Source organism: Heterodontus francisci, chromosome 12 (assembly GCF_036365525.1).
Source record: "Heterodontus francisci isolate sHetFra1 chromosome 12, sHetFra1.hap1, whole genome shotgun sequence".
In the NCBI taxonomy this organism is placed as follows: Eukaryota; Metazoa; Chordata; class Chondrichthyes; order Heterodontiformes; family Heterodontidae; genus Heterodontus; species Heterodontus francisci.
In genome coordinates this window covers 88,669,803-88,697,078 of record NC_090382.1, presented here as the reverse complement: position 1 = coordinate 88,697,078, position 27,276 = coordinate 88,669,803, and the positions used below count along the sequence as shown (strand labels likewise).

General features: G+C 43.0%; 1 protein-coding gene across 2 annotated transcripts in view; it reads right to left on the bottom strand.

The window, feature by feature from the left end:
- LOC137375645 (gamma-aminobutyric acid receptor subunit gamma-2) overlaps positions 1 to 27,276 on the bottom strand; it is a 183,055-nt gene that overhangs the window by 15,775 nt on the left and 140,004 nt on the right. The window contains exons 7-9 of one of the 2 annotated variants that reach the window (XM_068043028.1): positions 20,173 to 20,325; positions 6,794 to 6,999; positions 5,893 to 5,916 (exon numbers count right to left, since the gene is read on the bottom strand). In XM_068043028.1, the coding sequence (XP_067899129.1) occupies positions 5,893 to 5,916; positions 6,794 to 6,999; positions 20,173 to 20,325 (383 nt within the window). The remainder of the gene's footprint in view (positions 1 to 5,892; positions 5,917 to 6,793; positions 7,000 to 20,172; positions 20,326 to 27,276) is intronic. The other variant, XM_068043029.1, reaches the window with a different exon arrangement.

Here is a 27,276-nt window from a genome sequence, read left to right as displayed (position 1 = left end):
AGGGGCTCTGCAAGGGCGTTCATTGTCTCAGGGACTCTGAAAGGTAGTTTGGAGTCTGCAAGGGGGTTTGGGGTCTTGGGGACTCTGCAAGGCAGTTTGAGTCTTGAGGGCTCTGTATGGGGGTGTGGGGTCTCAGGGCCTCCTCAAAGGTTTAGTATGGATTTGTAGGGAGCTGTATTGGGTTACCAAACTGCTGTGTGACGTGTTTGGTCACTCATACTGGTGGAAGGGAGGGTCGGCCATCAGCAAGATTGGGCTCTGAGGGCCATCAAGGACTCTGCCGAGAGATTTGTCAAAAGCTCAATTGCCAAGGCAGGGTCGTTTCTGTATGGACAATGATCTGCAGGCCCACAGGTCACCTGGCATGGGTCTCCTACACCTTGTTTTTGGACCCCTGTGGCGTGATGCGGCACCTCTGATGGAGGGAGGGACAACAGGGGGCTCCGCGATGAAAGCAGCAGCAGCTGGCCATGCCAAGGAGGGCCCACGTATGCCAAAGAGTGAACCAGACTTGAGTCAGCTACCTCCAAATGTCCAAGTGCCATTGCCAGCGAAGACTACGCCTCTCCAGGGAGGCTATCACTGACTTATATGTTCTGCTGCAGGACCAGTTGCGACTTCTGAGATTTGGGGAGTCACCCTATGCCAGTGGCCGTAAAGATCACTGTGGCACTAAACCTCTACGCATCTGAATCTTTCCAGGGATCTGCCAGGGACATGTCTATGATCTCCCTGGTAGCAGCCCACTGCTGCATCAAGGAGGTAACCAATATCCTATTCAAGAGGGCCAGCGATTATGTACGTTACCGGACTGACCCTGGCAGTCAGACAGAGAGGGCCATCGGGTTTGGGTACATCACTGGATTTCCCTGGGTGCAAGGTGTGATAGATTACACGCATGTGGCCATTAAGGCTCCCACAGACTAGCCAGCCGCCTTCATCAACAGGAAGGGCTTCCATTCAATCAACATTCAACTGATCTGTGGCCACCAAAAGCATTTCCTGCAGGTGTGTGCCTGCTTCCCAGCAAGAACCCTGATGCAGCAGCAGGCTGCTGCCTGGAAGACCTCACACGTGTCCCCAGTGTGTAGCAGCCACGATGCCTACATACTTCAACAGTCCCAGGTGCCACAGCTTTTCAGGCCCCCTGCCTGTGTTCAGGGATAGGGAAACAACATTAAGACTTGGCTTCTTACATTTGCGAGGAATCTCGCACTGCAGTGGAGGAGAGGTACAAAAATTGCCACGGATCCACACGAATGACCATCCAGCAGGCCATTGGGCTACTAAAAATATGATTCTATTGCCTTGATCGATCTGGTGGAGCCTGCAGTATGGTCTGGCGAGGGTCTTGCGTATTGTGGCAGTCTTCTGTGCTTTGCACAATCTAGCACTGCAGGGGTGATGGCCTTACATGGCAATGAGATGCCTGAGTGACACTCATCCACTGATGAGGAGGACACAGAGGAGCGAGAGGGGCAAGCAACAATGGATGGTGAAGACTTTGCGCCGGAGGTCAGGCAAATTGAGCAACGCGCCAAGGAGGCAAGAGATAACCTCATAATCACCCACTTCCAGCCACTCGGACGTCCACACACAGCGAATCCAATAAAGACTCACCTTTCCATTTGAGTTCCCTGACTTGCGACCAGCTACAATGTGCACTAGCGCACATGGGAGAACATATGTTAATGAGGGCTGTGGTCACATCGGCATTGCCCTAAAGGGGAAGGGGAAGTCAGCAGTTCACAATTAAGGTATAATGGAACATGGCTTTCAGACAATGATCGCTAATGATTTGCACAAAAGAACTTTTAATTAATCATTACATTACATATTTCCTACTCCCGAGCGCCCCCAGGTGTGGCTAGGTGGTCTTCTTAATAAGTTTGCAAGTGCACCTATGTGTGTAAACACAGCGCTGATCACTGGGTTGGAGGCAGACTGCTGATCAGGCTGCCTTTCGGTCTGTGATGACGTTGTCGGGCATCCTCTGGCTGTCTGGGGATGACCTGCACTGGTGCTGGACTCTCCTCAGGCATCGCTGCTGCTGGAGCAGGGCTCACTGGCAGAGGGGCTGAGGAGCCGGTCTCCACATTCAGAGCACCCTGATCGGAACCCACAACTGTGGAGGTCAGCATCTCCTCCTCCCTCTCAAGGCTTGCTTGTACCTCCTTGCTTACCAGAGAAGGACGAGGAGCGGGAGAAGTCTCCAGGCTCCTGCTCCCTCTCTTGCCTTGCCACTGCTGTGCTGAGTTTATGGCCAAAACGATGGTCTGCAGGTCTGCGCGCATTGTGGAATCTGGCTCTCCATGAGGGTTGCCAACTTCTCGATGGAGGAAGACATGCGCCTGAGATATGGCAGCACTCATGGCATGGATAGACTCATTCATTGTCCGCTCATAGGTGCATATGGTCTCTGGCATCTCTGTCAGATGTTGCCTTACCTCTCTCTGCAACTCCAGTATGCCCTGCGCTGTTGATACCAGAGGTTCGTCATCAGCGTGGACTCAGCATGCACCTGGCTATCCACAGTCTTCCGACTATCTCAGCCTCAGCCAGCTGCTCGGGCGAGTGTGTGGTGCTCTCATCAGCTTGTGACCCTGATTCTAAAGCCAAGCAGTTACCCACCGAGGTGAAAGTATCTGTGCTGGTGGAAGATGCAGGAGTGTCATGGGATGGTGCATCCTCTGAGTGGTCCTCCTCCTCAGAGGTTGATGGATGTCCCCCTGTAGCTGCAGTCTCCTGCACACGTTGACCTGCATAAGAGAACACAAACATGTGTGGGCTTGGCTGTGCAGATCTCCATGTCAACCATGCGTGATGTGGGGTTCAAAAGATCTCTATCTGAGATCGCACGGCCACCCTGGGTCCCTACCAATTCCAAGGCCTCTTCCTCGACATTGGTGACAGGATGCAGATCCAGATCTCCTCTGCCAGTCTGTGCCATCTCCCTCCTGTTGTGGGCCCTCTTTTCCTGCACGAGGAAGGATGGAGATAGTAGAGAATGGCAGACAGATCAACATGGTAGTTATGCTACTGTCAGCCTCTCGTCCCCTACTGGGAGATCTGATATATTTCGTGCTGACACACGCTGTCAGGGGTGTTAAGGCGTGAGCTATGAAGGAAGGTAACCTGTGGCCGAGGCATCTGTCAGAATCAGGTAATACCCCAGCCTCTCTGCCATCACCACGGTAGTGCCACCCTCCCCATGTCACACACCTTCCCGCCTAGTCACATGCAATCCCCAAAAAGGAGAGTGGTATGGAGCACTCACCTTGGCTGAGCGCAGGAGGTTGTTGACCCTCTTCCTGCACGGCACCTAGCTCCAGGGGGTGACACCCCACAGCTGCTGACCTCTGCAATCTCCACCCAGGCTTGCTTGGTCAGGCAGGAGGACCTCTTCTTGCCATCACGGGGAAGAGAACCTCCTGCCTTTCCTTTGCAACCTAGAGGAGAATCTGCAGAAAGGCATCACTGAACCATAGGGCCACCCTTTGTCTTGCCTCGGCCATCCTGTGCTGCTCTCCTTGGGATGTGGGGAAGGGGTGGGGGGAGGGGTCCAGCAACATCTCAAGCAACGTTTTAAGATGCACAAAGCTGATAATGACTCTAAGGTGTGAACGAATGCAGGCTTTAAAATATGGCGCCAGCACCTGCACCAGAGTCAACTGATGCCATAATTAGTGACTCGCCTCTTGCCCTGCCACATGATTGGGCGGCATGTATCCACCATGCTAAATGGCAATGGGTTGACTGCCCACGTGACGGATGGTAACGGCACCCATTTCTGGGATGCACATTAAATTCAGCCCTATAAGTCCTGTCTTTGATTTTATAAATCCTTCTATTATAAAGTATTTACAGCACAGAAACAAAATCCAGCTCAATAGGTCCATGTCAGTGTTTATGCTCCACAAGAGCCTAAACCCATATAAAATAACACAGACATGGACACACAGATACTAGAACACACAGTGTACATTTTTAACTGTTTGCTGATTTTTCTTTTGTTCCTTCTTTGCCTATAGTATTGAGTAACAGTACAAAATTTGTGCCAAGGGCAAGTTTTCCATTTTCCATTACCTTCCTCAAAATGCAACTTTTTCCCCAGTTCACGGAGTGTGTACCTTTCAAATTGCATTGTACATTTAGACACCCAGAAGTGACTGATTTTAATTGAGAGTTAGCTCTTAGACTGAATTTAAATGATCACTCTCAGACAATGGGGACTGCTTGAAGTCAAGATAATGTAATACAAATGTATATTGAAGCACCATTCTGATCATTGTCTTTCTGTGGGTGGGAGCTGTTGTATTAATTTAGAATTCTGAAACTAGAGCCCCAGTTTTAACTCAATTCGTCCAGCCGAAACAGATCAGGTGAACAGTTAAAATTGGGAAAATTAATTTATCACCCCAGTCCCACCAGAAACTCACCAGTTTGACTCTGCTGCTGACTGAGGTTGTAAACACGCCTGTCAGAAAGAGATGAGTTTAATACATTTAAACAGGGGTCTGATGATGTCATTCAAACTCCGATGTGGTTTTAACTGATGGGTCAAAAGTCCTACCCACTATTCAAAATGGCAACCATTAAGTAAGACTTTGTGGCATTGGTTTGCAATGACCACAAGAAATATTCACACAGGGAGAGGAAGAGAAAGTGGTAAAGAGACAGAAAAGGATGTTCAGCTGCAGTGATAGACAAGGAATCACAAAGATACACACAGAGAGATAGGAAAAACACATGCAGGATTATAGAGGAGAAGATTATAGAGGTTGCATTTATGTGACATCTTCAATGTTCAGAAAGCTGTACTTGGGTTTGTGAATATACTGAATGGGTAATAGCAGGTTTGGGCAGTCTCCCTGTTCTATAAGCTACTAAAGGTGCATAGTATAGGGAAACATCAGTAAGAGAAAGAAGTAACACTAATCAAATAACCTCAAATAATATTGAACGCCACCTCAAAAGGGGAAGGCGCATTTTTCTTGTGATATTAACAACATCGACTCATTTATTATTACTTTGACATAAATAGAGCACATCTCTGGTAAAAAGACATAGGGCTGGATTTTAAGCAGCCATCGACATAGTGATCCATGGTGGGGGGGCCCGAAGATGGCTCCGGATGATGCCCGCCACAGACCTCAATGCACAGGGCCCGGCCCGATCCTCCCAGCGGTGGCAAGACTCCATGGCAGCTCCCCCCCACCATTGGGTGATGGGACCCCAATTTGAATATTTAAATCAATAAATTTAATTAATTTAAATATACTCACCCACGATCTTGAGGGCCCACCGCCATTTTCGGCGCGGCAGCCGGCTCTCCCGCACCAAAAATCCCTGTCCGGGGTGATCCCCGACACTGGTGGGGAGGGGGAGGAGATAAGTTTATCAGTGAGGTATGGGGTGGTGGGGTGAAAACAGGGTCAAATAAATGTCATAGGTGTAGGGGATGGTGGGAAGGGTTGTACTTTAAACTTTGTGCAGTTTGTGGGGGTTGGGGGGTCGGAGGTGGTCAGATGTTAAAGTTAAGTGTTTTGGGGGAGGAAAAGGCAAATAGTTAATGTCATTATAATTGGGGGTTGGGAAAGGGAGTGTTGGAACTTTATTTATGTAATTCTGGGGGGGATATCTCTTTAAAAATGTAAATATCCCAGCAGGGTTGCACATAGGCAGTTGACGCCATTGCTGGGGATGGACAGCCCACACCCTCCACATGATGCGGTGAGGGGGTGCGGGCCCGCCCTGGCTATTTAAATAAGATCGGCAGCGTGCTCATTGAATCCAGCCCATACATTCAAACAATAAACATTGTTATAGAAATAAACATACATGCTAAAATTAAATACATTTATTTTTATTGTAAAAATAAATATAATGTACCTTTGACGAAAACATCCGAAGAAGCTTTTTTTTTAGAAAACAAAACAGAATAAAAATATTTAATGAAAGCTTAAATGGACATTTCACGAGCACAATTCAGACTCAACTTAAAGAATCAACAAGTCATAAGAAACTTATCGTAGAACAGGCAACAGAAATCCAAGCTGATTAACCTGGCATGTTCATTGATGGACTACATTAGAGGGCGTTTGGAATTGAAGGCCAGGTTTTGAGAAGGACAGTTCCTTAAATTGCATCTTATTATTTATATGGTGCATAAGTAATTCTCCCTTTTTTTTATTCTTGTTTATAATTAATAAACTTATAAAAGTTATTTAGAATACATTAATTGAAAAGTATGATGGTATGTTTAACACACCATTACAATGATCAGCCAACAGGTACATTGGTTAATTCTCACGTCAAAGATTGTAAAAACTGGTTAAGGTCTAGCAGAAGGATTGATAGATATGTGAGCATGAAGCAGAAAAGAAATATGATCTCAGCAAATTTCAACAATGCATACTTTGCATTTTTTCATGTGACACAGGGTTAGATCACTAATATACCTCAGAACCTCAACTGTATCTTTATTCTAAATGGAAGAAGAAAGGCTCATGAAGGCCAAAATGTGCCATATTTGTGTCCAAAGGAAATATCCCTTCGAAATGTATGCTATTTGTCAATTTACAATCACATACTCATGCACATCTACCCATATTTCTTTAAAAGAGAGCAGTATTACAATTGCAATCTTTGAAGGAACCAGTGCTACAGCAAAAAGCCATGACAAAACTATTAAAGAAATGTTTCTATGCCCAACACCTATTTTTTTTTTAAATCACAAAATACAAACATCAATAATTGTGTCTAAGAATGTTATTATGATAAGGGCACCTACTCGATTCTTCTTCTTCTTGTCTTTGTCTTTACTGGGCTTTCTGTTGCTGACAAAATAGTGCAAGGTCCCATATTCAATCAGTGCAGCAAACACAAAGATAAAGCAAACAGACACAAAGAGGTCCATAGCAGTCACATAGGAAACCTTGGGGAGGGATTTGCGAGCGATTGTGCTCAGTGTGGTCATAGTTAGGACGGTTGTGATACCTGCAATGAAAATAAGATCATGAACAAAGATATGTGATCAAACTCCCTTATTCATTATTTGAAACTGTAACTCACTTTAGAGAAATAGATAATGAAAGGATTCATGCGTTAATGCCTTTGACCGTTGCGTTAACATTACATTGATTCTCAACTTTAGTAATAGAATTTTATTGAACTTAAATCTACCCCAACTTTTTTTTTTAAAGAAAGAGATGTCATTGAGCAAATAATTTTAATCTCATGAAAAATTAATACACTGCTGTTATTGTGTAAGAAAATGGTCCCTCCGGAAAATATATTGGCCTGGATTTTGCGGTTAATAGCAAAGAAATGACTCTCATTGCTGACCTTGAAGAAAGCGGCCCACAAAGATTTAGTGACCCCTGTGGTGTGGATTTTACCTTTCCTGGCATTCATTTGAATCTGACACCAAGCAAAAGTGATGTCAGCAAGCAGGGTAAGCAACCAATCATATTGAAGAATTCTCACAGACATCAAACCAAGAAGTAAAATGCACTGATTATCCTTCACCTTTTATAAATTTTACAGAGAGAGAAATAAAGATTGATACATACGCATTTGAAATATTGCAAACAAACTTTAAAAAATCATTTTATTAGAAAACTATGGAATTTTTACCATAATGGAAAAATTTGACAGTACACAAATATAAAATTAGTTTACCAGGACCAAAGAGGTTCTTCAGCAATAGTTATGACTAAGTATGCCATTAAAAAGCCAGTTACACCTCATTAATAAGACATAACTTTTCAGGGGTTTTAACAGTGATATTACAGTTGAAATGAGAAGTTCTCATCAGTTCAGTAATTTTGTATTGATTTCCATCTGTGGGGACTTCAACAGCACATCCTGTGGAGAAACAGAGAATCACTGACAGCAACTTCTGGATTATTGCATTCAACTGCACACATGCGGATGCCAGAAGTTGCTGTCAATTCCACACTTGTAATGATGGTGAACGCTGACAGTTTCACATGATCACAAATGCAAAATCCAGGCCATCATAAAATGAGGCACTCTAAAAGCAGATGCTGGTCAGATGTGACACATGTAATAATCAAAAAAAGCCAACTGTCTTACTTAAGGCAAATGAGGAAGAAATTGGGCTCTGCCGCATCCTTTTTTAGGTGCTATTTGCTCTCCTAGCACTCAAAAATGGTACACATTTCAGTTGGGAAGTGCGTCAGTTGCCACCTTCATCAAGGGGTTTTCACATGGAAACTTAATGACCTCCAGAAACATGTCGGGCAGGCCGATTATAAAGTCCATCGGTGCGCAATGCTGATTTGATGCCAGTATTGCTATTTTCGAAAGCCACGCTCCAGCCTTTCCCTGTCTTAACCTCACACACCTGAGTATGATGTCAAGCGGCAGGAAGGAACCCCCCCCCCCCCCCCCACCAACACCCATCACTGCCTCCCTGCTAAACCAGTGCTATTTAAAGGGATCATGAACTACTTACAGGTTAGTTGCTGGATTATTTCTTCTGGCTGCTGGTGCAATTGCACACATTTAAAGAATGTTCCTATACTTGGCGAACATTTGAATAGTTTGTGGGGCATGGTGTCTGGTTAATGGTAAAGTACTTTTCTGTTGGTTTAAAAGTTTGTGCTGCAACAAGTTGCTTCTAGACTTGGATGGTCTTGTAGGGCTTCTTCTTGAAACTGAGCATGACTGGGAGAATGAAGAGAGGCGACACAGCTGCTAGACGATGGAAGGGGAGGAGCGGGAGAAGGGCTCCCAGCAGGAAGCCATCGGGGGTGATTAGGGAGCAATTCTCTTACCTCAAATTCAGCAAGGACCAATGCTTGAGATGTCTTCGTTTTACAGAATAGGTTGTGATTGAAATCTACCAACTGCTGCAGCCACAGCTGCAACCTCAAAGCAGGGCATGGACAGCATTGCCTGTGGTAGTCAAGGTGACTGTGGCTCTCAACTGTTATGTGTATGACTACTTCCAGGCTGCTGCTGCTGCTGGAGATATTAGCAGCATCTGGCGGTTGGCAGTACTTTGTTGCATAAGGGAGGTCACTGAGGTTCGCTATACACAAAGGACTGGCTTTGGGATCCCGATGTCAGGATCAATGGGGGTCCCAAGCCCACACCTGCCGGGAGCCAGAACGATGGAGCTATTTTCCTGGAGGCAGTCTCCTAATTGGTCACTTCCATGCTTGCTGTTCTATTAAGGATGGCGGACGAGCTCCCAATGCTGCTGACCCAATCAGAGGGCCAGCAACTCTAGAGCCTCGGCAGCCCCACTGGGAGAGGTGGGCGCTGCTGTGGCAGGTCATGGACAATGAAGGTTCCTCAAAATGGAGATGCCTTCAGAGGTGCAATAATAAATAATTATTTGAGAGGAAAGGCAGTAGACCCTTCAGAGTGGGGAGGAAACCCCTCCACTTGGATTATTGGGGCCACAGGGGTGGCCTTTGAGGCCCTCAGCCCCTTCTTTGGGGGATGGAGCCTCAACTCTAATGGCCCCTGCCTGCTGCTGGGGCAGGGTGGGGGGCAGCTTCCATTAAGCTGGCGGTCTCCCCACATGGCGGGGTGCCACCCAACCACTGGAAAAATGCTGGCAAGGCCAGAAGATCATCCCCAATTGGTGCTTTAATTATGTAAATTGGTTGGCCACCTCCACAACCTTGCCCACCCCTGGGAAACATCACCGGCACTCCCCCCGTTACTTTTCCGACTCCCACTTCCAAGCCCACCACCATGGGGCTGGGGAAATTTTGCCAAAAGAGACAACTTCATCTCATTCCCTCCTGCCAGAGACAAGCAGGCGGAGAAAGCACAAGGGTTTACGTGGATTGCAGGCTTCTCCATGGTGCAGGGTGCCATTGAATACACGCATATTGCCTTGTGAGTGCCTCATGTGAACTTAGCCATTTTCATGAACTGACACAATTCCATCCCCTCAATGTGCCACTGGTGTGTGAGAACAGGCAGCATATCATGCAGTTGAATACCCATTATCCTGGCAGCAGTCATGATTCCTTCATTCTGTGGCAGTCCTCTGTGCTATCTGTATTTGACCCACTACGGCAAGTCAAAGAAATAAAAACAGAAAGTGCTGAAAATACACAGCAGGTCTGGCAGCATCTGTGGAGAAAGAAACAGAGTTAACGTTTCAGATCTGTGACCTTTCATGACTGGCTACAGGACAGCAAGGTTGATCCGCTCATGTCATGGCTCACGACTCCGGTCCAGAACCCATGCACCCGTACACAGCAGGCATACAATAAGAGTCATGCTGCTACAAGGAACTTTATAGAGCACACCATCGGCATCCTCACGCAATGCTTTTGGTGCCTGGACTGCTCTGGAGGAGCCCTCCAGTATTCAGCTTAGCAAGTATCAAGATTTGTGGTAGTATCCTGCATGCTGCACAACTTAGAAATTATGAGAGAATAGCCCTTGCCATCACTTATCAGGTGAGAAGCTGAGGAGCAGAAGTATGAGGAGTTAGAGGAGGACGTAGAGGAGTAGAAAATGCCACATGAAGTGGAGGAACATGAAGAGGAAGGGAGGCTACAACGTCGACAGCTCCTTTCTGCTCCAGTTCTGTTGGATCATATAGCTTCAACCATACCTCTCCATTCACCAGCAGTCCCACACTCTTTACCTTTCCTCTATCACTGACCATCACATTGTCCTCTTTTTCCCACAACATAAAAATAAAAACCAGCAGAAAATAGAGTCAAATCCAAATTTATAAATTCAATCATGACATAATGCATACAAAAATAAATAAACATATCACCCTTGTGCATTCCCAAAGTACCCGTCTTCCCTGTGCCTTTGCTGCTCCTAGTGCTCCTACCAGGTGAAGGCTGCTGACCTCCAATTGAGGAGACTGCAGATGGCCTTCGAGGGCGACCTTAGCAGTTCTGGGCCTAGAAGGCTGGCTTCAGACTGCAGCATTTCAGTAGTCTGGGCTGGCTGACTGACTGACAGGCAACAGCAGGGGCAATGATGAAGTGGCAGGGATCTGTCATTCTGAGACAGGTCAGCAGCTTTGTGCTCCGTGGAGCCACTGTCACTCTCTTAGGGTAATGCCTCAGCAATCCTACAGATCTGTTGAAAAATAGATTGATGGACTGCTGTGGTGTTCTGGAAACCCCTTTGAACGGTGATATCCACAACCAGATGACAGCAGTTTAAGTTTGAAAGTCAGCAGTCAGAGCTTCGACTATCACTGCAGCTTCAAACCTTTGATGGAAGCTGTTAATTACACCCACCCATCAGCCTTCTTCTGTAATAATAAAAGCAAAATACTGCGGATGCTGGAAATCTGAAACAAAAACAAGAAATGCTGGATTCACTCAGCAGGTCTGGCAGCATCTGTGGAAAGAGAAGCAGAGTTAACGTTTCGGGTCAGTGACCCTTCTTCTGTAGCCTGGTGCATCCAAGACCTCATCTGACTCCTCTGAGGCAGAACTATTTTGTGACCTCACCCTCCGGCAAGCTATTCTTTCTGCCGACCCTGGCACCTGTGCACATGTCTGAGTGTCTCACCAAGTGCAGATCTTCCTCTATCCTCCCTTCTAAACTACGCACAGTGTCAGTGTCTAAGCTGGTTGCTGTGAGTGTAAGATCAAGGGATGGTGTCTCCTCATTTTCACTATCTTCTTCCTCTACTGACTGGGAAGGCTCCATTTTTGGGGTATCTGAAAGGAACAAGAGTTGGTTTGTGGTAAAGGGAGAGGAGAAATAAAGAAGTGTGTACGTACACCACCTGCAGTTTTTGAGTCAGAAGAGATTGCGGGAAAAGGGAGAAATGGAATGAGAGAAGGAGGATTCGGTATGCAGAGACCCTCATCATTGATCCTTCTAGCACCGCCAGTGGCCATGCCCTCAGCAACGGCCATGCTCTCAGCGATGCCACTTCCCATGAAGGCTAGCACTGTCTCCTCCATGGGGGTCAAACGTGCAGGCACGCTTGTCCTCCTCCAGTTCTTTGCTGTTGCCTCCTGTCATGTGCCACCTTCTCCTGCAAGAAAAAGGGAATTGAGTATCCTGCAATATGGCTGAATAGCTGCCAGCGTGTGCAAGTTGTGAGTTTTGTGTGCAAGGCTTGCAACAGTGCTAAGTGTGCGAGGGTGAGATAAAGCATATTAATTTTAGGGTTGAGTACTGATTGAAAGAGAATGTTGGTAGATGGGTGAAGGGAGGTGCAGTGAATTGAGCAGTGGATGAGGCTACTGATGCAGTTGGTAGGATGTGATTTGAAGATGAACTCACTCACCTTGACAACTCATGCAAAATCGTAAAACATCTTCATGCACTGCATCCAGATTCTTGGAGCAACATTGATAGCAACTATTTGTTCCCATACTTCCTCAGCATATGTCTGAGGGGCCTCCTGTCCCGTTGCAGATACAGGACCTTTCTCTTTCTTTCCACCTCTCCACCAAGACATTGAATGTATTGTCTGAAAATCTTGGTGCTCAGTCTCTCATATGTTCATCCATTGTTCAGCCCAGATTTCCTATTGAAAAAAACTCCCAGCAATTCTTACAGCCACAATGAACCTCCCCTTTAAGTGATGCAGATTGCTTTTCAGTAGCAGTAGCCACTTGTGATATGCGCTGCCAATGAACTGGAGCGCTGGCTGCACATAGAAGTGATGTAAAAGACCAGGTGGCATTAATTTAACCTGCTCCCTGCTATGCAATGAACAGGCATCGGTTAATCGTGTCCTCCAATCCCCACGCCCATTTTCAGGGGGTTAGCCAGTTTCTTCCGCCATTGAGTGTGGCTTTGAGCCCTTGATGTCCCACATCTTAAAATTTCCAATCTATGTTGCTACAGGATTGCTCTTAGCTGAAGCAAGGTTGAAAATGGGAAATGAGCAGATTGGCAGGGTTTGAACCTGAGCCCTCTACTTCATGCTCTCATATATTTGGTAATTTATTGTTTTAAAAAAAATGTTTTGACAGTATAACCAATAGTATAGCAAATGGGGACTTGGTACAAGAGCAGGGGCTTCAGATTCCTAGGACTTTGGGACCAGTTCTGGAGCAGGAGGGACCTGCTCAAGATGGGCAGGTTGCATCTCAACAGAACTAGGACCAATATACTCAGGGGAAGGTTAACTCATGCTATCGAGGAGGGTTTAACCTACTTTGCAGGGTGGGTACCAAAATGAAATATTTTAAAGGAGGAAAAGGTGAACAGGGGACTGAGAGACATGAATAGCACTATCATAAAGACTAGTTCAGAAATAGGAGGGATCGGATAGCAGGCAAATGCGAGCAATCTAATATGGGTTTGGGGTAAATAAATGCATGTAGTCTGGTAAATACGTTAGTAAGCTGCAGGGACAAGTCACTACCTGGGATTATGAAATAGTGGCAAAAATAGACACCTGGCTTAAAGAAGGGGAGGATTGGCCACTTAATATTTCTGGCTGCAAAATATTCAGGAAAGATATGGAAGGAAACAATGGAAGGGGTAGACATATTGATCAAAGAAACTAGTATAGCATTGGAAAGGGATAATGTAGTTGGGTCAAAGACAGAATCTATTTGGTTAGAATTAAGAAACAATAGAGGAGCTATTATACTACTGGGTGTTTGCTATAGGCCACCAAATAATGAGAAGGAGAGACAGGAGCAAATTTTCAAACAAATGCAAGAACCATAGAGTAGTGCTAATGGGAGTCTTCAATTACCATAATATCAATTGGCATAGCACAATGTAGAAGGAAAACAGAGGTGGAACTTTTGAAATGTGTACAAGAGAACATTCTTGATCAGTGGATTTCCAGCCAATGAGGAAGGAAGCAGTGGTGTAAATAGTTCTGGGGGATGAAGTGGGGCAACTGGACTATGCTTCAGTGGAGGAACATTTAGAGAACAGTGATCATAATATATTGTCAGGCTAAAATAGTTATGCAAAAAAGACAAAGGGCAATCAATTGTAAAAACATTCAACTAGAAGAGGGCTAGTTTCAGTGAGTTAAAAAGGGATCTGGCCCAGGTGGATTGGAATTGTTTTAGGCAAAGGAGCAAATGAACAATGAGGGGTCTTCAAAGAGGAGATAGCTCAGATACAGAGTAGACACATTTCCAGAAGGAGGAAAGGAAGTGCGTCCAAAGGTAGAGCTCCCTGAAAAGCTAGATATTGAGATCAACATGAAACAGAAAAAGGCTTATGGCAAGTATAAGGTTGAGATAATCTGAAAAAGAAAATAAGAAGGGTAACAGGGAGTATGAAAATAGATTAGAAGCTAACATAAAAGGGGTACTCAAATAAATAATACAAGAGTAGTCAAAGGAAACGTGAGGGCAAATAGGGACCAATGAGGAGATATTCTTGTGGAGGCAAAGGGCATGGCTGAGGTACTAAATGAGCACTTTGCATTTGTCTTCACTAGAGGAGGCTACCAATGTAGCAGTAAAGAAGCAGGTAGTAGCGATATTGAAAACAGAAAAAATATTGAAAAAATAAAGAGATACTTTAAAGGTTGGCAATACTAAAAGTAAAAAATATCATCTGGTCCAGATGAGATGCATCCTAGCTTACTGAGGGCAGCGAGGGTAAAAATTGTAGAGGCTCTGCCATCAGGTTTCCAATCCTCCTTAGATATGGGAGTGAACTGGAGGATTGCAAATGTTCAAGAAAGGAGCAAGGGGTAAACTTGGCAACCACAGGCTAGTCAGCCTAATGTCAGTGGTGGGGAACATTTAGAGACAATCCAGGATGAAATTAATTGGCACTTGAAAAAGTATGAGCTAATAAATGAAAGTAGGCACAAATTTGTTAAAAGTAAATCATGTTTAACTTGATTGAGTTCTTTGATGAAATAATGGCAATGGGTTGATGAGGGTAGTGCGATAGATGTATATATGAACGTTCAAAAGGTGTTTGACAAACTACCACATAAATAGCTTGAAAGAAGAATTAAAGCCCTTGAGATGAAAGGGGCAGTGGCAGAATGAATATGAAATTGGCTAACAGACAGAAAGTAGAGCATAGTGGTGAATTGTAGCTTTTCAGACTGAAGTATACAATGCTGTTTTCCAGAGGTTGGTATTAGGACTATTGCTCTTTCTGATATATTAATAACCTGCATTTGGGTATACAGGACATAATTTCAAAGTATGTAGATGACACAAAATTCAGAAATGTAGTAAATAATGAGGAAGACACAACAGACTTCAGTAGAATAGATAGACTGGAGAAATGGGCAGACACATGGCAGATTAAATTTAATGCAGAGAAGTGTGAAGTGATGCATTGTGACAGAAAGAATGAGGAGAAGCAATATAAACTAAATGGTACATTTTAAAAAGAATGCAGGAACAGAGAGCTGGGAGTGCATGTACACAAATATTTGAAGCTGGCAGGATGAGTTGAAAAGGCCATTAAAAATGCATATGGGATCATTAGCTTTAGTAATAAAGGCATAGAGTGCAAAAGCAAGGAAATTAAGCTAAACCTTAATAGAACACTGGCAGTATCTCAGCTGGGGACCACACTTTAGGAAAGATGCCCAGGCCTTAGAGAAGGTGTAGAAGAGATTTACCAACATGGTACCAGGGATAAGGAACTTCAATTGTGTGGAGAGAATTGAGATGTTGGGGTTGTTCTCCTTCAAGCAGAAAAGAATAAGAGGAGATTTGATAGAGGCATTCAAAATCATGAACGGTTCTGATGAAGTAAATAAGGAGAAAGTGTTTCTAGTGGCAGAAGAGTCAGTAACCAGAGAACACACATTTAAGATAATGAACAAAAGGACTAGAGGCAACATGAAGGTATTTTAATACAACAAGTTGATGTGATCTGGAATACAGTACCTGAAAGGGTGGTGGAATCAGCTTCAATAATAGCTTTCAAAGGGCAATTGGATAAATACTTAAAGGGGGAAAAACAATTACAGGACTACGGGGGCAGAGCTGGGCAATGGGATTCATTGGACAGCTCTGAAAGAGCCGGCACAAGCACAATGGATTGACCAGCGTCCTTCTGTGCTGTATCAATCTATGAAATCTTTTCTATTAATGAGCTGTCCTCAATAATGTTAAATATTGTTTTAAAATGATTTGCATTAAGTGCTGTCTAAAGAAGATTAATTATATACTTATTGTACTGGATGCATGTTCTTTTTGATTCAGCAGCTAAATATATTATCCAATACCTGACTCTTCCCTCACAACTGTTCACTTTTAAAATGAAGTTCACATGTCGTCATTAGATACTGCAACAATAAAACTAAAATATTTTACTAATTATTGCAGTCAATTCACAGCTTGATTCTGAAAAGATTGGACACATAAATTTTAAGTTGCTGCTTTTAGCAAATGAGTTCTTTCAAAAAGGCAGCATTGACTTTTGTTTACTTCATTGTTTTCTGGCTATGTGATAAGTGGCAATTGATCAGCCTAAATGTCTGCAAAAAATTACCAGCATAGGGAGCTATAACTACCCATTTGGACTCCACTTTAAAAGCTGAAAGTCTGTCTGTAATAGATCCCATAGAATATAACTGAATTGTATTGCACTTGAGTCCTGTACATCACAGAAACTATGGCCAGAACTTTACCAACATCTTAGTGAAGGAATGGGAGGTAGGCAGGCTGGCAAAATGACATGGGAAAGCTGGCAGACATGCTGCCTGTTGGCCCAATTAAAGCAATCAAGTGGCCAATTCAGGGCCTCTTCTTGCCTCTGCAGCTATTTTGCAGGCAGCGGGATGGCCCGCTGCCACATGTGGAGACCATCCAGTGAAGCCTGGCAGATTCTTAGTGGGCTCTGGGATGGAGGGGTGGGCCATCTTTTTTTGGGCACTCTATGGTCCATGGAGGAGTCTCCCAGCAGAAATGGCTAGGCCACAGCAACAGTGCCACCTGTCTTCAGCGACACATCCCAATACCCTTCCCTGCACCACCCCCAACCACCCCCCCCCCCTCCAAATCACTGGGGCCTGGCAGGCAGGCTCTAGTATCCCCAGACCCCACTTAACTGTCTTGGAGGGTGCACAGTATCGACACACCCTCATCCTGCAGGTGCAGCCCCAGCAATGACCACCACTAGCAGTGGCGCTACTGAGGCTGCTGAGATGCCAGTCCTCTGATGGGACCGGCAGCTCTTAGGAGTGGGCTACCATCCTTAATAGGGATGGCAACCCCAGCGGTGGCCATTTAATTGGCCACCGTCTGGAGGATGCCTCTCCGGGTCCCGCTGCCAGCCTAAGTGGGGTTCTCTCCCGCTTTCGGTCCCGGCAGCGGGACCTCAGCCAACCCGGTAACATTCAGCCCTATATTTCTCTTTTAGCTCTTACATTAAGGATATATGCATCTGGTCCCACTGGATTGACATTCATCCCATGAGCACAGATGACCAACGACACATGGTAACAAATTCCTGAGTGTGGTATAACATTCATTCTGTTCAGTGGAAAACATTAGATCCAGAGGGACTTCCATCTTTCTCACTGCTTTCTAAAAAAAATTCATGTCCTGGGAATTATGTTTCAAATTGTGGAGAGTTGCATACAGTTGAAGACAGAAGTACTTCTCTGATGCTCTGACCACACAGCTAAAAAAACAGAAAGAAAGAATTGCATTTATATAGTGCTCTTCATGACCACCTGATGTCTCAAAGTGCTTTACAGCCGATGAAGTACTTTTGAAGTGTAGTCACTGTTGTAAGAAACACAGCAGCCAATTTGTGCACAGCAAACTCTCGCAAACAGCAATGTAATAATAACCAGATAATCTGTTTTTGTGATGTTGAAGGATAAATATTGGCCAGGACACTGGTCTTCTTCAAACAGTGCCAAGGGATCTTTTATATCTGCATGAGCAGGCAGAGGGGGCCTGAGTTTAACATCTCACCCAAAAGGCAACACCTCCTACAGTACTGCACCAGCCTTAATTCTGTGTTCAAGCCCTGGAAGAGAGCTTGAACCTAGAACCTTGTGACTCAAAGACAAGCTGGCTACCATCTGAGCCAGAGCTGTTATCTAGTGAGGGAATGCAGGCAAAAGGGTCATTGTTATAACTACAATGAATAGTGGCACTGGGCCTGCTGGATTAATTTGTGGGGACTGTCAGTCAGTTTACAGTCGCCCTGTGGTTGAATAAAGGTATGTAGTTTCAGCCTTGGCTCAGTCATAGCACTCTTGGCTCTGTGGCAGGTTGTGGGTTCAAGTTCCACTTTAAAAACTTGAGAGCACATAATCTAAGCTGGTAGTTCAGTGCAGCAGTGTCAGATGTTCAATCCTTCAGATGCTAAGCTGAAACCCAATCAGCCCTCTCAGGTTGTCATAAAATATCACACTGCACTATTGAAAGAAAAACTGGAGAGTTTTCCTGGTGTCCTGGCTGGCATTTATCCTTCAACCACTGCCTAAATCAAATAATCTGGTAATTTATTTAATTGCTATTTGTTGGAGCTTGCTGTGTGAAAATTGGTTGCCATGTTTCCTACATTATAATGGTGAACACAATTCATAGGCTGTGAACCGCTTTGGAATGTTCTGAGGATGTGAAAAAGGTGTTATATAAATGCAAGTTTTTCTTTACATAGGAACAAAATAGCATAGGCAAAAATCAGACCAAAAGACCTCCACGGGATATGATAAGAAAACAAGATAAACTACTCACACTTGAAATACTGTCTAGAATTATGATTTTTGACATGTTTATACTCCAGACATTTCATGTTTAAGGTAGTAGCTGAAATATCTTGTTTCAGCATGAGATTGATTGAAGATCATAGTTGATTGACAGGAATCAAAGAAAATCAGCAAGTTAAATTGATCGGGTATGAAATTTTATTACAGAATTTAATACTGAAAAATGCACTTCCTTTGTGTATTATTATTAATTTGCAATAACGGGTGATCTTCAGAGGTTGAGTGAATTTTTGGAACAGTTCGGAACTGTCTGGTCCTATCTATATTATTTTTATACATTATATATAAACTTTCAGTCATGAATTCATTTATAGTTAGGACTGCTGATGGTCTCTACTAGTTCCAAATGGGCTATAAACAAAAAGGAAATTAGTCATTTTGATTTTAATGTTAAATTGATATTCCGTATTTTTTGATCAATTGGGATTATGGAAAAATTTGAGAGTTTTCTATTCTATAGTCAGTCATCTACTTCATAAAATTCAAATTGTACATGATCTGTGGAAAGGATTGGTTTGATGTACTGAAAGGCATGTCTCAATTTCTTGTGCTCTGTAAAACACTCCATAAATTCCACTGTACATAGAACTAAAGGAAGCAAAGGCCAAGGAATGGCTTCAAGGTCATGAGGGAATCTCTGACTTTCACCTCAAAATTCAGATGCCCCTACTGACGAAATTAGATCTTAAAGTTTTGACTGAAATCTCAAATTAAATTCTAGATCTCAGGGAGATCCACCATCTTAGGACTGCGTCACGTCAATAGGTCGATTCCCCAACATTTACCCATATCCACACAAACATAAAAGCAAAATACTGCAGATGCTGGAAATTTGAAATAAAAACAGAAAGTGATGGAATTCCTCAGCAGGTCTGTCGGCATATATGGAGACTTTCTCTCTCCACATGTGCTGCCAGAACTGCTGAGCATTTCCAGAACTTTCTGTTTTTATTCCACACAAACATACTTCTTCGCACCACCCAAAACATGTAGAATTTCTATTTTCATGTTAGCATTTTGTAAAAGGAAAGATGTGATAGACTTCACACCTATCATTGTACTTTACCCAGTGAGAACACAAGGCCAATAGGACCAAATAGATTGCAGGAGACAACAGCTTGGGTTAAAATGGCTTTTAAAAGAATATTAACTTAGCTATTAAAAATAGAAGGGGAGAAATTCATTCACCTTGTGCCTTTTCTAGCAGCACCATGCAGGTTTAAGTCAATTCCCTGGGGGCAGGCAGTGCTGTAGGCCACAGCCTGCACAGCCTAAGTGGTGTTCTTCATTGACATCTTTGAATAACACTGCACAGGCTGTTCAGGTATTGACCCGTGGTGCTGCATGCCCTCATGGAATAGACATAAGTCTGTGTGGTGACAAGCGGCGCTACGCAAATCAATTTCTCCCCTTGTATATTTTTAAAAAGCAATTAGAAGGGAGAAAAATAGTTATTTTGATATGCATAAAGCTAAATAGTTATACTAATGTAAGCATTTAATTACCTAATGATGTTCTGGCTGGTACTGCATCCTTATTGATCCAAAATGATACCCAGGATAAAACAACAGTCAATGTGCAAGGGATGTAGGTCTGAATGGTGAAGTAGCCCATTCGTCTCCTGAGATCGAAGTACACGGACATTACAATGTAATCGCCTACAAAAAAATGAAAGCAGTAAATGAGTCTTCCATACATGACAACATTGGCCTGCATTTTATGGCTAGCGGTGAATGAACGGCACTCATGGCTCATTACATTCACAGCTGTCCACATTTAATGGGCTTTTGTTTGGCAACTAAAGGTAATTCGAAAGCCATTTCAATGCTGAGCCCTCTACAGGAGATGTGGGATCTATGTGAGCAGAGCACACAACAGCATGTCTCTTCAACCAGATTGAAGAATCCTTACTGCGACATGCAATCTGAGCATAAGTTAGAATATTTAATTCAATGTAATCATATATAGAAAGTGAAATAAGGAAGGAAAGACGAGATTAAGAGAGATTTTTAATTTTAAAAAAAGCTCCACGAATAATTAAAATCTGAAGGAATGAGTCTCCACATTTGTGGATTTTTAGTGCCAGAGAGGTTGTTGGCAGTAAATTAAAACTTAGCATACCGTTAAATATTCACTGACATCTGAATGCGCAAACCCTAGCTTTTTCTGGCATGTTTAATGGTGGGTAAGTACCACAATTTCATGCCCTTCATGTGCTTTAATACAGAATCTCTCAACAAAGTATAAGTGAAGCAAAGCTTGTGGAGGAGCAGGGCAAATCAGACAGAAACTTCCTGAATTCTACATTTTACTGCATATGTGTGGATGCTGGAAGTTGCCATCCCAGTTACTCCATAATAATGGTGAGCACTGATAGCCTCACTGTTATTTTTCCCAAAAATCCAGCCAATATGTACAACAGCATGTTCGAATCACAAATGATTATCATACTGTTACAATTTTTACTACCCACTTTTATGACAGCAAAGTTCCTGTCCACATAGATAGGAATGAAAGATTTGGGGCTTTAAGAAGGATTTCAGTCTACACAATAATTTCAATCAAATGATGGAGCACAGAGAAGGGAAAAGATGTAAAAATAAGAACATGCAAAATATAAACAAATGAATTATTTTCTGTTTTTTATCTATCAGTGGAACTTCAAGACAGTAACAGGAGTTATTTTGATCCTTGCTGGATTTTCTCAGAGATGTGTTTCCAATTATAGTGAATGTCATGCTGGACCCCCACCTGCCAAGAATGTGGCATATTAATTTTCTCATATGAACATTGATTTTAAACTGTTGCTGAAGTGAGGAAATGACTTGTTAAACAGATCAGCTGTGACTGGAAAAACATTTGCATACTAATAGACAGTGCTTGGAGGGACAAAGGGGCTATTCCCTGCTCCAATTTAACCCACAATAGACTTTGAGCACCAGGTATTGTGTGTAAGAAGTGACTTTCCAGGGTTGGCTAAGACAAGAGAATCCATAAACAGCCATGGTCTGACCAGTTAGTCACATGACTAACCTGCCTGGCAACGTGAGTTTTTTCTGAATTGTGCAAAGAGTTTGAACTCAAAAACTGTTTGCTCCTGGATTGAGAAGACCTCTCCTGTCTGCTCCCATCTCTTTCTCACAAGCCTCTGGACCCACTGAGGACACAGAAACTTCAAGAGAGAAAAGTCTCCTACATCGAATAAGGTTTAAGAAGAATACTGGGCCCCAATGAAAAGCAAGATCTACCTATAATCAAGGACTTTACAGCGAGTTCAAAGAACAGTAACCAAAACCATCTTCAGATATTTCCCCAAACTTTTCCACTTTATTTCTTCTGCTCTTTTCTGTCTCTATCTGCATGCGTGTATCACGCAGGCATGCTAGCGTGGGTGCGTCGCGTATCCGTAGGCATTAACCGAATTAGAGTTTAAGTTTAATAAAGTTCAACCTTTTTCTTTAAACCTAAGAAAACCTGTTTGGCTAGTTTCTTTGCCTTATAATTGAAAGTTGGTGAACAAGAATTCACTAAGGGGGAGCTAAAGGAGTGTTTAAAATTAAACCCTGTTACTATAAGACCAGGTGAAGGCTGAGAGGGAACCCAAGACCCCTTTCTCACCTGGTTGTAACAGTTTTGACTGAGGATCTCGTGTTCACTTGCTATATACGAATTAGGAGCAGGAGTAGGCCATTAGGCCTATCTATGTTTCATAAATTGTCTTCCATACCTTAGTAAACAAATATTGGATCAGCCTCATTTTCTTGTTTGTGATCAAAATGTAAAATGATTTAATAATTAATTTAGACAACTGTTATAAATAGGATCACAAAAGTGGTATAAAAAAAGTTTACCTGCCTGATATGACACTTCTAGTCACCTAAGTTTATATGGAACTGAAGTGGTGATGGAGTATAAAAATACAGCATGACATAAGTATACAAAATTAATGAGATACAGGTCTGCAATACCGAGTGGCATACAACACTATCTCATGTCTGAGGCAGAAGGTTATGGGTCCAAAGCCCACTCCAGAAACCTGAGCACAGAATCTCAGCTGACATTCTAGAGCTGTACTATCAGAGGTGACATCTTTCAGATGAGATGTTAAACCAAGGCCACATCTGCCCTTTCAGGTGGATGTAAAAGATCCCAATGTGCAATTTCAAAGAAGGGAAAGGGAGTTCTCCCCAGTGTCCTGACCAACATATATACTTGAACCAACATTACTAAAATAGATTATCTCTTCATTATCACATTGCTGTTTATGGGAGCTTGCTGTGCACAAATTGGCCATCATGTTTCCTATAGTACAACAGTAATTGCACTTTAAAATTACTTAATTGGTTGTAAAGCACTTAGAGACATCCTGAGCTTGTAAAGGATGTTTTATAAGGGCAGGTTCTTTCTTTTCTTTAACATGGCACAATCAACTAAATCAATGTGAACACATCGGGGTAGATTTTCAACTTGCTACTTGGGCGTAAAACTGGTGTTGTGAATGGGCAATGGAAATGAAAACCAGGAGCTTTCCATAACAGGTAGCCAATCCACAATGCCAGTTTACACCCAAGTGGCAAGTTGAAAATCTACCCATTTATCTCCATCATCAATAAGTTGCACGGTCTATAAAACCCAAGTAGCACATGGTGCACAAATCTATCTGAACTGAGTGCAGGAAACCAGCAAAGTGCTCAATGAACAAAACAAATATGATGCGGTTTTTGAACTAACATGACATGGTGCACAAAAACAGTGTTTTTAAAAGAAAATGCTGAAGTTGCTTGGCTAAAGGTTCAAACACATTTATCCAAGTATTAGTTAGATGACACTAACTATGTTTAACTATCAGTAGGTGCTGAGTTAGTTAGTCTGAAGGAGATCTACAATTAGCATCAGTGACTTGATTTGAGGAGGAAAATATTAGCCTGGATTTTCATTCCTTCTAACTAGCCAGTGACTCCTTCTAGTGGTCCATGAGTATCGAAGCCAGATAAGGACAAGATCAGGCTTGGCTTTGAACCTCCATTTCAGTTAAAAATCCCACTGACATTTATTGTCCAGCCTCACACATGAGGCATAAAAATTTGACCAAAGCCCACAGAACCATTACCTAGTAAGGCATTAATAGTTTCTGAGGAGGAGGTAGGGGAAGAAAAAGGCAGAAAAAAAATATAAAAGCAAAGTGCTGCAGATGCTGGAAATCTGAAATGAAAACAAGAAATGCTGGAAATATTCAGCAGGTCTGGCAGCATCTGTGCAGAGGGAAGCAGAGTTAACGTTTCAGGTCAGAGACCCTTCAGAACTCTATGTCATATCGGCCTAGAAACTGAACATCACTGCACCCATTTTATGGGTGTAAAACATGTGCTACGAGGGGCAATTTCAAGGAGCAAAGTCCTGCACCCTAAGGGCACATGAAAAACATCTGACCTAATATTGGATCAGACCATTTTTCAGGCATCAGAAACATCTGCCTATAAGAGGCATTAGATTCTCTGCACAGGCTAATAAGGGGCCTAACATTTGGTTTTGGATCCATCTGAGCAATTTGCTGCCCTGAACAGAGCAGGTGTGGGCCTGCTCTGTTAAAGTTTTGTTAGCATGGATGCAGTGTAGTAAATGGTCGCCACCAAAAATGTAAGTCAAATTTTAAAAACAAATTTTGATATGAAACCAGGAGGAACAAGCCTGCTCCTCCCAGCTCTATTGGACTGCTGAAGGCCATATTTGGCCCTCGCCTCTGTTCCATTCCAGAAAGCCAGGCAATAAAGAACAGAACTGGAGCCTATCCTTTACACACTTTATAAGCTTTTATTTACAGAGATACCCATTATAAACATGGACCTCCAAACCCAACCACCACAGTTTCAGTCTGCTTCAATATGTATATATATATATATATATATATATATATATATATATACAGAAGCACAAGTGAATCCCCAGTTAATGCCAACCACCTGAATACAATTAAACACTCACTGAACAAACAATTATTGCCCTCCTGCTGTTCTTTCCCCTCCCAGCACTTAGCTAAGATGGAATTTGATGCTGCAGCTGGGTGAGTTGCAGTTTTCCAAGCATATTTAGATGTAGCCCAGCTTTGGGCAGGCCACTGGTCTGCGCTGCGGCCATCTTTGTGCCCACGACATTGAAATTCTACCCATAGTGCATGAAAACAACTTAGCATACAAAGAAACATTGGCACTTAAAGGGTCATCACTGAGGGCTTTCAGGCCGGCTCAGTTCCTGAATAGTCTGCAATGGAACCGCAATTCATTTGTACCATTTTAAGTCCCAGGAGAAATTGCAGCTCAGGTAATGCTTTTGCAATGTCTTTGTGCTTTCTTTCTGTTTGCTTTTTAAAATTTTTTTTTTAAAAATCAACAGTTTCCAAAGACATTGCAGCAAAAATATGGTCCTGTAATGACGTCATTGCATCACCAATTATAATATTACTCATACCTTTACTACTTTACCGGATCGTGATGCTTTTTTTCCAATTGCAGTAAACTTAAGGTTACTTCGTCAATTTGGAATTTAAAGTTGTACAATGCTGTCTGTTAAATTAATGATGATTACACTGGAGTGTAATGAAATGGTGCAGCATTCCCCTCCTTCCAACTACTGAGAGATGCCTGTAACTATCCTCCCAAATTCTTGAATAAGAGTCACTTCTTTCAAGATCTGAAATTAAACTGTAACTTAACATTTAATTTTAAATTAATATCTACACTGAATGGCTTTAAATAAGTTTACTAAGGGAGAGAAGATTCAGCAATGATGTCGTACAGCAACCCTCCTCTGGTAGTGGTTCTAGATGATTAAATGTTTGGAAACAAATCTGGATAATTAATGGATTGTACATATACAGATCAGCCAGTCTTTGGAGAGCAATTTGTCTAACAGCTGTTACTCCACTGAGAACTTTAAACAAATCCTTTGATACTTTAATTAGAGCATGGTTAATAAGCCACAGACATCTTCATCATCATTCAAAGATCAATAATTTGTAAAGATTTTGCAGTGAATACTTCAAAGGCAGAAATGCCAATAGGGTTAACACAATACTTTTCAGTCTAGATTTGCTGTTCTGATGAAGTCCCATTGAGAAATAAGCTGATCCTTCCACGATTTCTGGAGTTTAATTAATAGAAAGATAAACTCATGCCATTATAAATACCACTCATTTGGAGCTCATTATTGTGGGGTGGGGGAAACTGGTGGGAACAGGGGCGGGGTTGGGTGGTTGCAAGGAATAGCATGTTGCTGCAGGATTTATAGACCCACAGCAGCTGAGCAGGAGCACAATTCAAAAATCATGTTTGATGCACATGGAAAGTTTGTTTAGTTGAAGAATGTCTGTGAAGTTGTGAGGGCTGCAGGAAGTTTCAGAACTCTCAAGGTTAGCAATGAAGATGTAGATGCATTTCTTTATGAAGTTAAACATCGTTGTGCATGAAGTGGCATAGACCCAGAAGGAGATAGCAGGACATTCAGTGTCAATCAATCAATCAATCACCCCATGCATGGCAACTTAATGCTAGAAAACAAGTTTAGTGTTCTGACCAGGACAGAAATTGTGAAAGGAACCAGCTACACCTTTCAACAATGGAATTGTGCCAAACATGTTAGCTGTTTGCTGTAACCTCTCTTCAAACTGTATATTAAAATACTTAAATTGCAGACCATAACTGCCCCAAAGACATTGGCCTTTACCTGGGTAAAATCTTTGACTCAGAACTTTACATACAATCTTCCTACTAAAAATCTCAGTGGAATCTAATTGCTCGCTGCTTGCACCTATCATCACCTCTCAGTATGAGCTGAATATTCTGGGGATAGAGGCATAGAGTGAGTCAGAGTGAGCTGCAGATTTATCCTGAACCTCTGCTTCACATTCTCCACATTCCACTGTACCCTGTATTATCTCTCAGCAAACCACATCATGACACTTTGTGAAAGTGACATGAGAACTCTGCGCTTCACCAATCTATTCTAGCTTATCTTTTTTTTCTCTGGATGTGCCCAAATAAGAAACGGATGATGAAGAACAGCCAGGTCACTCTGTATGCAGTCACGCCAGCACTTCACAACATGAGCCATCATTCACTATCTCCCTCAAAGGAACCAGCCCAAAGATAAGCATCCAGTGGAAGTGAATGAGCTGGTAATGTACTAGGTGTCACAGAGCATGAGTGAGCAGATGTAGCTGCCTGTGGAAAATAGGGAAGAAAATATTTCTCAGTTGAAGAGCCTATGAATATAGATATCATGGTTTTTACTTTTAAAAGAGGGATGTTTGAAAAGCATCAAATATATATTGGGGTGGCGCAGTGGTTAGCACTGCAGCCTCACAGCTCCAGCGACCTGGGTTCAGTTCTGGGTACTGCCTGCGTGGGTTTCTGCCGGGTGCTCCGGTTTCCTCCCACAGCCAAAGACTTGCAGGTTGATAGGTAAATTGGCCATTGTAAATTGCCCCTAGTGTAGGTAGGTGGTAGGAGAATGGTGGGGATGTGGTAGGGAATATGGGATTAATGTAGGATTAGTATAAATGGGTGGTTGTTGGTCAGCAAAGGCTTGGTGGGCCGAAGGGCCTGTTTCAGTGC